Source organism: Cydia strobilella, chromosome 20 (genome assembly GCF_947568885.1).
Source record: "Cydia strobilella chromosome 20, ilCydStro3.1, whole genome shotgun sequence".
Taxonomy (NCBI): domain Eukaryota; kingdom Metazoa; phylum Arthropoda; class Insecta; order Lepidoptera; family Tortricidae; genus Cydia; species Cydia strobilella.
This window is the reverse complement of record NC_086060.1, coordinates 10800737-10813835: the sequence shown is the minus strand read 5'-3', so window position 1 is coordinate 10813835 and position 13099 is coordinate 10800737. Positions and strand designations below refer to the sequence as shown.

Here is a 13099-nt window from a genome sequence, read left to right as displayed (position 1 = left end):
ACATAATTTTTCACCTCAGTAGTGAGAACATATTAAAGGTTAAAATGTATTTCGAATTACACAGAATAAACAGGAAAAAAAAGTATTATATTATAATATGTACGATACGATAAGATACGATACGATACGATACGATACGAGACGAGACCGGACCGGACCGGACCGTACCGTATCGTACCGTACCGTACCGCACCGTACCGTACCGTACCGTACCGTACCGTACCGTACCGTACCGTACCGTACCGTACCGTACCGTACCGTACCGTACCGTACCATACCATACCATAAAAAAAATGTAATAAAAGTATGAAGTTCATGGCCTTCACTAAATTAAAAAGCTACATTGTTTCACTCCCTGGAGTGAGGAAAGTCGCACTTTCCTCACTCCAGGGAGTGACGAAAGTAGGCTTGTTCGAGCTGCTGAGGTGAAAAGCATATTATAGTGTAAGTGAATTTTTGTTAGATGATTTTGATAAGTAATGGTAACTGTGCTCAGCATGCAGCCACAGTCCATAAATGGAAAATTGTACGCCTTACGGCACAACATAGTGATACAATGATTATGTGAGACCTGTACTTATGTACCTTACCTATGTTGAACAAATAAATGCTTTTGACTTTTGCTTTTTGATATTGTAGGAAAGGTCGAGAGGGAATAGAGAGTACTCTCTCCAGGCGGGTGTTATGCCTGGAGACTGAAGTCCACTGAGAGGTATCCTAAAGGAGTATAATATCGTAAAAAAAGAGTGATTCCAGTGATGAAGATGATCTAACGCCTGTGTATATTGCACTTTCCTCGCTATAGTGAGGGGATAAGTTTTGTGTTACACACGGGTGCAAATGTATTTTACTTCTCGTGTTGAAACACTCGCGGGTAAAATACAACTTTGCACCCTTGTATAACAAACAACTATTTTTTTACCCAATACTCGCCTCAAGGGTTAAAGGACCGTAGTTCCAACTACAATTCAGACAGTAATTGAATAAGGTACGTGCAAGATTTATTCCTGACAACGCCACAAATGGAAAGGTATGTTGTGGCGACCCTTTCCAGGCTTAAATTGATAGAGGACGTTATTTATTATTAAACTCTGTTCTATGAAAAATAATTATGTTGAAACGGAAACGGATACTATTTTTGTTTTATAAATGTTTTCTTAGGTACCTATCGTTTCTTATTATTTAGTAACATGCCTAATATAATAGTGTTTTTTTTCTGAAAATCAGACCAACTAGGTACTCTTTAACGTTAGGAGTCACACAAACTTGCCGAATGCAGAGTGGTGGGCAAACTCTATTTAAGGGGGGACCAGACAGTTTAAGAGATTTCAGAGGAGGGCCAGAATTGCAGCTAAATGCATTTTCATTATTTTGCGGACCATATACTAATTATTTCGAAGGACCGGCGGCGGGCCAGAAAAAGTCCTTTCGCGGGCCGGAGCTGGCCCGCGGGCCGTACTTTGCCCACCACTGCCACATGATTGGCGCGAGAGTATCTCGCGACATAGACTACCCGTCCCTCTTTAATTCATACAGTTAGTAAAAGACGGGTAGTCTATCTCGCGGCGAGATACTGTCGCGCCAATCATGTGCTCGGCCTACAGGTCTAAAGTTTTCCCCTAATTTTAATTTTTTTATTGACTGCCATTTTTATATTACTGGCTAGTGTAGCTGTGTGTCTAGAGGTACATGTACAAACTAGCCAATTAATATTTAGTCTTGAATATTTAAAGTTAATGAGAACGTAAGTTTTTTACGTTTAAATTAGAACACTTTTCACTCACTTTACGACTTCTGCAAAACTTTAGGCAATAACTTTTTGGAGCATGAAAGTGGTTTGAAGTTGGAAGTGTTAAAAGGACTCGAGTCCTAAAATTAAGTCGTTAAAGATTCTAGATACTTATTTAAATAAAAGCACTTTATGATAATTATCGCAATTGAAGTAGAGTGGCGTAAATTAAATGGATACCTACAGAATCTTTAAATATCTTTATAAACGACTGTAGTATGATGCTGTACGAATAATTAAATAAAAAAGTGTTTGGAAAAAATAGTAGATTGTGTCACAAGGGAGCAAAATGATATATTTACGGCGAGGGCGTACAATTGAATCCTAAACGAAGCGAAGGATTCTATAACAGAATCCCGAGGGTAGCGAGGGATTCTAAAGTAGAATCCTGAGCGTAGTGAGGGATTCAAGTGTGTGAAGTGTGTCACGCCCAAGATGGAAATAATTTTGCTACCATGTGACACATATTACTTTTCACATCACCTAAGAGGTAATTATAATGTTTAAAAATATTATTTAAGCTAAAAAAATAATGCGCAATAAAATTTAAAAATAGTGTCCTAGAACAGAAAAGTGTTACTTTGATCCCTCCTAGCAGGGAAGAAAAGTGCCACTTTGATTCCTCCTAGCAGGGGAGAAAAAGCCCTTTTTCGAATTGGTGATGTGAAAAAACCATTTTGAATACAAGTTTTTATCGCTGACTGTACTTTTCTTACCCCAGCGTACTACGAAGCGATGCGGCGCGGGGTGAATCAAACCTTTGATACCTATAGAAGTGTCCCGTAGGCGATCTCGTTGCGAAGCGAACGCCGTGGGCCCGCCGCGCCGCGCTGCACCGCTTCGCTTCGCGTTCGCGAGTTGTTCGCTAAGACGCTGCGTAATTTAGTTCGCCAGATATGACCCGAACAAACATATTACAAACAAACATAGCAAGTTAAATAAAACCTTGTAAAATGAGAGCGCAACTTCGATTGTATCGAAGCGGCGGCGGAGTGGCGGCAGGTTCGTGTGACAGGGCCAATACAGACGAACTGTAACCCGACTGCAATTTGTATGAGAACTGCGCGTCAACTGCAACGTCGGTGTACAGTTCTCATACAAGTTGCAGTTGGTTTGTAGTCCGTCTGTACCAGCCCTTACTACACTAGTATTTAATCCTACAGAAATCATTAATAGTATTCTGAACAGCAAAATTCACCAGCCGGACTAACAAATGATTGGCGCGACAGTATCTCACCCGCGAGATAGACTACCCGTCCCTCTTTAATCAATACTGTTAGAAAAAGACAGGTAGTCGCGGGCGAGATACAGTTGCGCCAATCATGTGCTAGACCTACAGGTGTTGCACAATGCTACGAGTATTTTCCTCACGACATACAAACGTCAGTGACAATCGAAATTCATTAAATTATTAACCGTATTTCCGTGCAATAAGTTCCAAATTCAAACTGTTAGTTGTCACTTGAGCTTATGCGCATTGGCCTGGTGGGGCAGAACGCTGTGTAAAGTAAAATTACTATTTAAGTTAAGAGGCCGTAGTCGATTTTGGAGCAAAAATTTAAAATTGATAGATTTAGTCGTTGAAATTATACACGTTTTGTTACGTAATATCTAAATAACAAGTATTGGTTTCTATTAGCACGTCTTCTCATCTTGCCTTTTAATAATGAGGTCGCGAGCGTGCGTCACCGGTAATATATGAAAAGAAGGGGCAGTTTTTAAAAATTCATCAAAAATGTATGGTGGTAAATTATACAAATTGATGTATAAGAATAGTTTCAGCAAATATTGTAGATTGTTTAAGTATCAAAATTACGTTGAAATTAAGTCGATTTTCAGAGAAATTGTCACTTGTTTTGAAGTAATAATAATAATAATAATAAAATACTTTATTGCACACTACAAAATAAAGGTTACAGAGAATACATTGGAATTTAACGGCGTAGGTTACAACAGGCGGTCTTATCGCTAAACAGCGATCTCTTCCAGACAACCTTCAGATAGCGAAACGGCGAACATAGTTAAGTGTACGGGTGGCGCAAAAAAAAAAATGAAATTAGCAAAATTTGTGAAAACAATTTAGACAAATATAATAAAATACATAAACTACAACTATCCAATAAATCATACACTACATAAATTAATACATACATTTTATATATAACTTATACCTATATATATATATATATATACGGGTATGTCGAGGTAGCCATAACAGTGAGTTTCATAGAGAGCACGGAAGGATTAAGACTTAGATAAATAATGTTCCTTTAAACGATTTTTAAATATAGAGAGGGATTTAGCACGTCTAATATCGATGGGCAGAGCATTCCACAACCGAACTGCGCGAAAACTGAAAGAATTGTTGTAGACCTTTGAAGAAGAAGGAGGTGGGAAAAGTAGAAGATTTTGAGAGCACCTGACAGAGTTAAGATATTTAAAACGGACTTTGAGATAGCAGGGAGTGTTTGGGAGAAACAGTACGGAAAAAAGAAGATGAAGAATATGAGAGTCGCGGCGGAAACGGATAGTAAGATAGAAGTAATTTCTGGAGAAAATTGATTTCGTCTAACTTTCATTTACACTACTTCAAAGTCATAATAATAAAAATGTAGTCTGATAAACGTCAAGTACAGGATATGTGTAATACAAAATTACCATGTTTAGCGGTCCAAACTTTACGAAATTTACAAATAAGAGCGACAAAATCAGTGCTTTACGCGCGTTTACCTAAACGTCCATCAGAAAAGCAAACATTACTAATTTCGTGAGTCTGTTTTCAAAAAATTGATCTGATAAAAGGTAAGATAAGAAGACGTGCTAATAGAAACCAGTACTTGTTATTTCAATTAGGTAACAAAAGGTGTACAATTTCACCGACTAAATCTATCAATTTTACATTTTTGCGACTAAAATCGACACCGGCCTCTTAAGATTGATTTTTCTTTTTTCTATAATAAATATTCACATAGTAAATAACCGAGTAAAGTTGGGTTAAGTCCTAGTTAGAGGTTACTTTGCGAATTCATTGTATCGAGCGAAGTGTCATAATTCGTGTATCGGAAGCTTATATATTTAAGGATAATATAATCAAGAACTACATATATTTTTTCCACGTCTACGAATATCAACGTCTCTTAGAAAAATATGGTCATATAAGGAGATTTTTCGCCTCCAGAAGGGAACCGCCTTAATTAATAGCAAAATATTACTTTGCTAATCCGAAAAAATAACGTGCTCGTCAATCAGCACTGATTACTATCACTGAATGGGTTAGCACTGATTGACTAGCAATTTATCTTTTCGCGGATTAGCAAAGTAATATTTTGGTATTAATTAGTGAGGTATAGGCCAGTTCGAGATTTAGTTATTAGATTTGTTTCCGATATGATACTGATCTGTCAGTCAAAGGTGAAATTTCATTTCTACAACCAAAAACGTCATTTTTGTCACCGACAGGTCAGTATCGTATCGGAATCAGATCGCATAATTAAAACTCGAATTGGCCCGTAAGATGTGTAAAGAAAGCGCTTTACAGATTAATGTATGATATTTTGGGTAAAGAAAACAGTTAAGAGGAAAGTGAATGGCCGCTTGACCACTTTTTTTTGTTTAGAAAACAAACAGCCTTTTAGAGATATGTATTACAAAAACCGACCAAGTGCGAGTCGGACTCGCACACGAAGGGTTCCGTACCATTATCTATAAAAACGGTCACCCATCCAAGTACTGACCCCGCCCGACGTTGCTCAACTTCGGTCAAAAATCACCTTTGTTGTATGGGAGCCCCACTTAAATCTTTATTTTATTCTGTTTTTAGTATTTGTTGTTATAGCGGCAACCGAAATACATCATCTGTGAAAATTTCAGCTGTCTAGCTATCACAGATCACGAGATACAGCCTGGTGATAGACGGACAGACGGACAGCGAAGTCTTAGTAATAGGGTCCCGTTTTTACCATTTGGGTACGGAACCCTAAAAATAATCTAAAAAATAGGCCTAAAGTTTCATACATTACTAAGAAAACTATTACAAAGAATTGTAGATAACTTAATTATAAATAAAAAACCCGTTTAGTTTGTGTACCGTGGCGTACTATAACAACATAAGTACTCATTCGTACAATACTAAGTACCTATTTCATCTGTTGAGACCATCATAGTCCAAACATAACAATTATTTATATTTATTTCCTTATTTCCTCAATACCAACATTTTATAATAAATCATGAAACCTTTCTTCAAACGTACAATTTATTCCTTTACACGATTATTCCTTGTGAGATCGCGGAAATATACCTTATAATAATTTACCAGTACAAGGGGGTCGTTGTATTGTGAACTGAGAGCACAGGGCGGACACGCTATACATCAAAAATCGCTTGCGTTTCTGTGTAAACGGCACGTCTGTACACGCGTCACGCGTCATAGTGTGAGTAAGTTGCTTAAAAATAGTACTGAGAGTACGCCAGAAGTCCACCAGATTTCTGTCGCTGGGCGAGGTAATTCGAGTCGGGGCGGGGCGGTGCGTGGCCGTTATGTATGATAATAGTATTACTTATTCTGTGCTGAGAGGTTGAGAGGCCGCAATTGGGAACATGCATGCATTTTTGGTTGATGGATTGAACCGTCCGAAATAAATGATTTTTTACGTCATATTTAAAAACCTACTATCTATTGTACCCTTGTACTCCATAAACTTCCAAAATTCCAAAATAAACGTGACGCGTGCGTCATTGGTAAAAACAGCCCAATACAACTTTCAAATAAATAAATCTGGCACTTGCATCAAATGGTAAAAAGTGTAAAAACGGCCCAATAATAAAACCGCGTGGCGACATGAGAAATATTTTTGTTGTTGTTTTCAGCGTTAAAAATGTATGAAGTTTTGCCTTATATATTTTTTTTTTCCATCTACCACCACATCCACAGATTCACAACGGCCGGTCTTGCGCTGCTCTCATCCATCGGCTGATGGTCCCGCGACCTTAACCAGATCGTCGGACCATCTTGTTATAGGTATTTTCCTGCTACGTTTTCCGGTTCGCGGTCGCCACTCAAGAACTTTTCTGCCCCATCAGCCATCGGTTCTGGCCCACCCACTGCCACTTAAGTGGCAATTCTGGTATGTCGACAACTTTGGTTCTCCTGCGGATCTTCTTATTTCTGATTCGATCACGCAGGGAAACTCCGAGCATAGCTCGCTACATTTCTCTTTGAATGACCTTGAGCCTTCTTATGAGGCCCATTGTGTGTGTGTGTGTGATAAACAATTAATGACTGTTAAAATAAAACACGTAATAAGTAATAACACTCGGCGGTACTAATGGCAGACTAACAACACGATAAGACGTTATCATCACACCGAAACTACGTTTCTATCACTCCGACTAATTTGTTCTATTTAATTTATTCTAATCATAATGATATTTTATTTACTATGAACTATTAATTACTAGTTTGTACAAGTCATCCGTACTCGACAAAAAATAATTCGTTCCGACGACCTCGCGGTAACTAATATATACGGCAGCACAGATTTATTTTTCTAAGATGTTAACTATGAACCGATTGATAACGCTTGTGTGTGCGTTAGTATATTCGAGCGACGCGGCCAGGATCTTAGCCGTGTTTCCAACACCTTCAATAAGCCATCAAGTAGTCTTTAGACCATTAACACATGAACTAGCAAGGAGAGGACATGAAGTCACCGTCATCACAACAGACCCAGCCTTCCCAAAAGGACAAGCGCCAGCAAATTTGACAGAAATTGACGTACATGACATATCTTACGAAGTTTGGAGAAAAATAATAGCGAGCATCAAAAACGGTGACAAAAATGATATGAGAAACCAAGCTAAAGTTTTCAATGAAGGGTGTTTTAAAATATTGGAGAAACAAACTGCAGTTGCTGAAGTACAAGACATTATTCAGAACAAGAATAACAGTTATGATTTGTTGCTAGTAGAAGCTTGGACGCGGTTTGCTCTTGGATTTTCTCATGTTATCAAAGCGCCAGTTATAGCAGTAAGTTCTTTTGGTGCTGCTATAGATAATTATGAGGTCATGGGGGCACCGATTCATCCTCTGCTTTACCCTCAAGCAATAACTACACGTGTTTACAATTTATCACTTTGGGAGAAAGTTGTGGAGTACTACAATTATTTTTCTATAATGAACGACTTCTGGAGTTCAGAAAAATATGAAAATGCGGATCTAAGGAGGATTTTTGGTGAAGATACTCCTCCTTTGAGTGAATTGAAGAATAACGTTGGTATGATGTTCATAAACGTGCACCCTCTATGGGAAGGCAATATACCAGTTCCTCCTAGCGTGATCCATATTGGAGGAATACACCAGAAACCGAAAAAGGAATTACCGCAGGTTTGTTTGTTTTTTGGCTTATTATTTTTTTGGAAAACGGAATATGGTACAGCAGTATTTATAATATATCTAAGTATTTGATATATTTATTTCTCATAAACATATAGCATTTATCACAATAAAATGCCGCTAAATTGGACTTATGCTAATGCAAAACAATACCTATAAGATAATTTATATAGCGTGGCTAAATAATAAGTGCATTCCCGTTGCCAGAGAGGTTTTGGGATTATACTGAGCAACTTTTACTATGGGACCAACCACGAAATCGCGAATAAAAAATTCACCCTCCCATAGAAAATGGACCTGCCAAAATGCATGAAACAGCCAAATTTTTTTTTTCGAGATTTCGGGGTTGGTCCCATCGTAAAAGTTGCTTCAACCCCAAACCTCTCTGGCAACAGGAATGCACTTATTTTTTTGCCACCGTGTATAGTAGTGTTACTACTTGAAAAACACAAATCAAAATATTTAATACTTAAAATAATTTAATCTGTTTGTTTGTTGTGTTTTGTGTTTAACTTGTGGATAAATAATGTACTTAATTTAGTTATCGTGGACTTCGCTTCTACTTAGCGACACGCAAGAATAAATACTTAGCATCATTTAAATAACATTCTGATGTCATATCAATCAATATAGTCATCATGTTCTCATGTCGTGTATTATCGTGTTCATTGGCCTGTAGTTTAATGGTTAAAAAGATTAAGAAAGCATGTTGCGGATTACATCATTTGTTTTTGTGTCCACTTGAGGAAGCCGGCGTTGTTGATCAGGAAATATAAATTAATAACTTGTTTTTAATATTGTCTTCGGTTACCGCGATAGTTACTCGTGAAATAAAACTATGAAAACGGATTATATCGCGTATATTGAATTTATAATACATCCCGACGTTTCGAACCCTTTACAGCGTTCGTGGTCAACGTGCAAAAATACCCACATACAAAAATAATGATGAACCATAATGAACTATAAAGTTTAAGGCTGGTTGTACATGCAAAATCGGTTCATAAGGCTAGTTATACAACTATTTTGAAGTAAAGATATACGCGATAAAGCTACGCCGGCTCTAACCCTACACCTCTTTCTTAATTTTTTTATACATATATAGCCTATAATTGATATTGTGTCCCGCACTGCTTCACGGCTTTGTGCATGTTCTCGCCAGTTGCCACAAAATGAGTCTAGACTCACCATCTCATTTTTTTAATATACTACGTCGGTGGCAAACAAGCATACGGCCCGCCTGATGGTAAGCAGTCACCGTAGTCTATGGACGCCTGCAGCACCAGAGATATTACATGGGCGTTGCCGACCCTTTAAAAACATGTACACTCCTTTTGTTGAAGAACCCCATACTGTAGCCCCTCAGGAAAACCTCGGCAGGGAGCTCATTCTACAGCCGGAGCGTCGGCGGGAGGAAATTCCTCTTAAACTGCACAGTATCACAGATTAATAAATAGTTACTACGTAACAGATACATCATTCCCATACAAAAGCGAAAATACCTACGCTATAATAGCCTACAGAATCTTAATAATGATACCTGCTTCCCAGGACGAGACAGTATGCGCACAGTAGGTTCTAGGGTGTGAGGATGAACACCCTGCCGACGGCGATCGGTGCGGCTGCGGTGATAGTAAGCGGCCGTTGGCATCATGTCAAACAATTCTTCAGAGCACAGCCCATTTTTGGCCTGCCTCTGCCTTTTCTTTGTCATATTTGAATTGAATAATAAATTTTATTAAATTGTGTTTTTTAAGGATCTAAAGCAATTCCTCGATTCTTCCAAGCATGGTGTGATCTACATAAGTTTTGGCACAAACGTTGACACCTCTGACCTACCCAGAGAGAAGGTCCAGATCATCATAAACGCGTTATCACAGCTACCTTATGACGTGCTCTGGAAGTGGAACCAAGACGAGCTCCCAGGCCGAACGAAGAACATCAGGATTTCAAAATGGTTCCCACAGTCTGACCTTTTAAGTAAGTCAAAATTTTGACCCACGAAAAACATTACATTATGTAAAATTGGCGATTTTTTTGCCGTATTTTGCGTAATAGTACGGAACCATTCGTGCTCGAGTCCAACTCGCACTTGGCCGGTTTTTTTTTCACTTGTATAGTATGTGCGTGACGTAGTGGAATGTACAATTTTCATTTTCAAATTTTTGGGAATTTATTTTTTGTCTTCGGTTACCGCGATAGTTACTCATGTAATAAAACTATGAAAACGGATTATATCGCGTATATTGAATTTCACCCGTTGACCACGAACGCTGTAAAGGGTTCGAAACGTCGGGATGTATTATAAATTCAATATACGAGATATAATCCGTTTTCATAGTTTTATTTCAATTTATTTTCTATCATCCGGATTGAATATGCTAGCGATTCTGAGTTGAAAGAACCCAAAAACACCAGGATCTGTGAGAATCAGGTTTTCAATATTTATTTTAGAAAACACCCAAATATTGTTGTTTATTAACTGATAAAGTAAGTGCAGTACATTGACTGGCTTGTTCCTATCTCTATCGCACGCGCGTATTTATATATTGCTGTTCCGCCCATGATGCCGGCGGGCAATGACATTATGACACTAAGCGAGTGGGACAGCGATATAATTATGAGCGCGCGATAGAGATATAAGAACAGGCGTGTCAATGTACAAAGTCATGCTTAGCGTATTTACTTTAGCTAGTTATTTATTAACTAATAGGAAAAACCGGCCAAGTGCGAGTCGGACTCGCGCTCGAAGGGTTCCGTACCATTGCGCAAAAAACGGCAAAAAAATAACGTTTTTTGTATGGGAGCCCCACTTGAATATTTATTTTATTCTGTTTTTAGTATTTGCTGCTATAGCGGCAACAGAAATACACTGTTCTCACGGTTCGTGAGATACAGCCAGGTGACAGACAGACGGACAGACAGACAGACAGACAGACGGACAGACGAGTCTTAGTAATGTCCCGTTTTTACCCTTTGGGTACGGAACCCTAATAAAATACTGTCTAAATTTTACAGGACATCCAAAAATCAAACTTTTCATCACGCAAGGAGGTTTGCAATCAACAGACGAGACAATCACTGGAGGGGTGCCAGTAATAGGCATTCCTATGCTTGGCGACCAGTTTTATAATGTGAATAAGTATGTAGTCCACAAGATCGGCAAGAAATTGTGCTTTGAGGATCTAAACGAAGACATGCTCGGAAGTGGAATAAAAGATGTTATTGAGAATAAAAGGTAAGAAAAGTATTTGCAAGTACATTTTAATTAAGTTTAACATTACCACTAAAAATCATATAAACAACACGCTCTCACCCGTTCCCATTTCAAAGGTACCCATGTAGCTTTTGGAATCTCCACGTTGGATAAGGACGGACAGCCTTTGCACCAAAAACGAGTCAAAACGAAGATTCTCCCCTGCCTGAGTAAACGGCCTAAGTAACTTATCATCATCATCATCATATCCGCCTCTATCGCCCACTGCCGAGCATAGGCATCTCTACGAGTACACAACTTGTCCCGGTCTTGAGCTAATCTCATCCAGAAGTGACCCGCAATCTTCTAAATGTCGTCCACCCAACGCGGCCATCATTCCGTTAACATTAATATACCTAGCAGACAAGATAACTTGTTATGATATAAAATAATTAATAAAATGATAACAGTAGGTGCCTAAAAGACATTTATTTTATTGAATCATAAAGAAGAAAAATGTCTGCGATAGATAAAATTATCACTGAAGATAAGGATTTGTAAACTAGTGTGCACGAATCAATCATGATTATCATTATATAAATGTTAAATTAGTTAAATAAGTACCTAAGTAAGTAAATATTATTTATTACACCACAAAGATAATAAATTCAAAAACATATTTACAAAGTAAATACGGAAGCAAGAGTCGGTATTATTACTGTAAGCGATTTCTTCCGGACAAACTAGATAAATATAAATGTTTGGGTTGTTGACGTTACTTTAGTTGATTTAGTAGGTACTTATTCTACAAAATACATTAAAAATAACATACAACTAGTAAGAATGTACAAAGGCGATCTTATCCCTTTGAGGTATTTAAGTCAATAGTATGACCGAGGGATTACAATTTGCACGATTAGCCATCGGTGCAAATTATATTTTGGCAACTAAACACAGTGTGAAATCTACCATTTTTAATATCAAGTTGATAAACAATTTTTTTTCAGTTACCGAGACAACGTAATCCGCCTAAGAACCCTAATGAACGACCAACCAATGTCAACCCTAGAGCGCGCCGTCTGGTGGACGGAGCACGTACTTCGCCACGGCACTAAGCATCTCCGCGCGCCCGCCGCCAACATGCCCTGGTTCGAATACTACGATGGGCAACTGCTAGTTATTATACTGTGCGCTGTTTCAACTGTGATATTATTGAGTTGTATAGTGTTGCGTAAGATAGTAAATGTAATTTTGAGTAATGTTAAAATTCTTAAAGTTAAGGTTCCGTAGATTTTTGTAGTGATATTTGGAATGTGTCAGAATTACTGCTGCAGCAGGTGCAGGTGCAGGGGCATTTAATGTTGTCGACATAATCGTTGTGACGTTGTAATGAAGAATTATGTTTAAATGTAAAATGTATCCACGAATGCAGTGTTGATACAAACCCGATAGGGTTACACGGCACTTTTCTTTTTGATTTAATGTAAGATTATAAAATAGATTTAAAAAATTAAGTGAATATTGTGATAAGTACTTACTTATAATTTAAGGACATGCAACTTTATTAATATAAAAGTGTGTTAGAAAAAGGTAAAACAGCCAGTTTTGATTCTAGATTAATATTTTTGTCCTAGAACTTACTTTTCGAATTTTTATTTAATAACAATAAGCGACATTATATTTCGAAAATTACTCCAAAAGTGAGCGACTGCTTCTCCAT

The 13099-nt window shown here is 37.9% G+C and overlaps 1 protein-coding gene across 1 annotated transcript; it reads left to right on the top strand.

The window, feature by feature from the left end:
• The first annotated feature begins 7343 nt into the window (after positions 1 to 7343).
• Positions 7344 to 12669, top strand: LOC134750793 (UDP-glucosyltransferase 2-like). Its single transcript, XM_063686037.1, has 4 exons — positions 7344 to 8174; positions 9941 to 10163; positions 11202 to 11421; positions 12387 to 12669. The coding sequence occupies exons 1-4, from the start codon at positions 7344 to 7346 to the stop codon at positions 12667 to 12669; spliced, it is 1557 nt and encodes a 518-aa protein (XP_063542107.1).
• Positions 12670 to 13099: the final 430 nt, after the last annotated feature.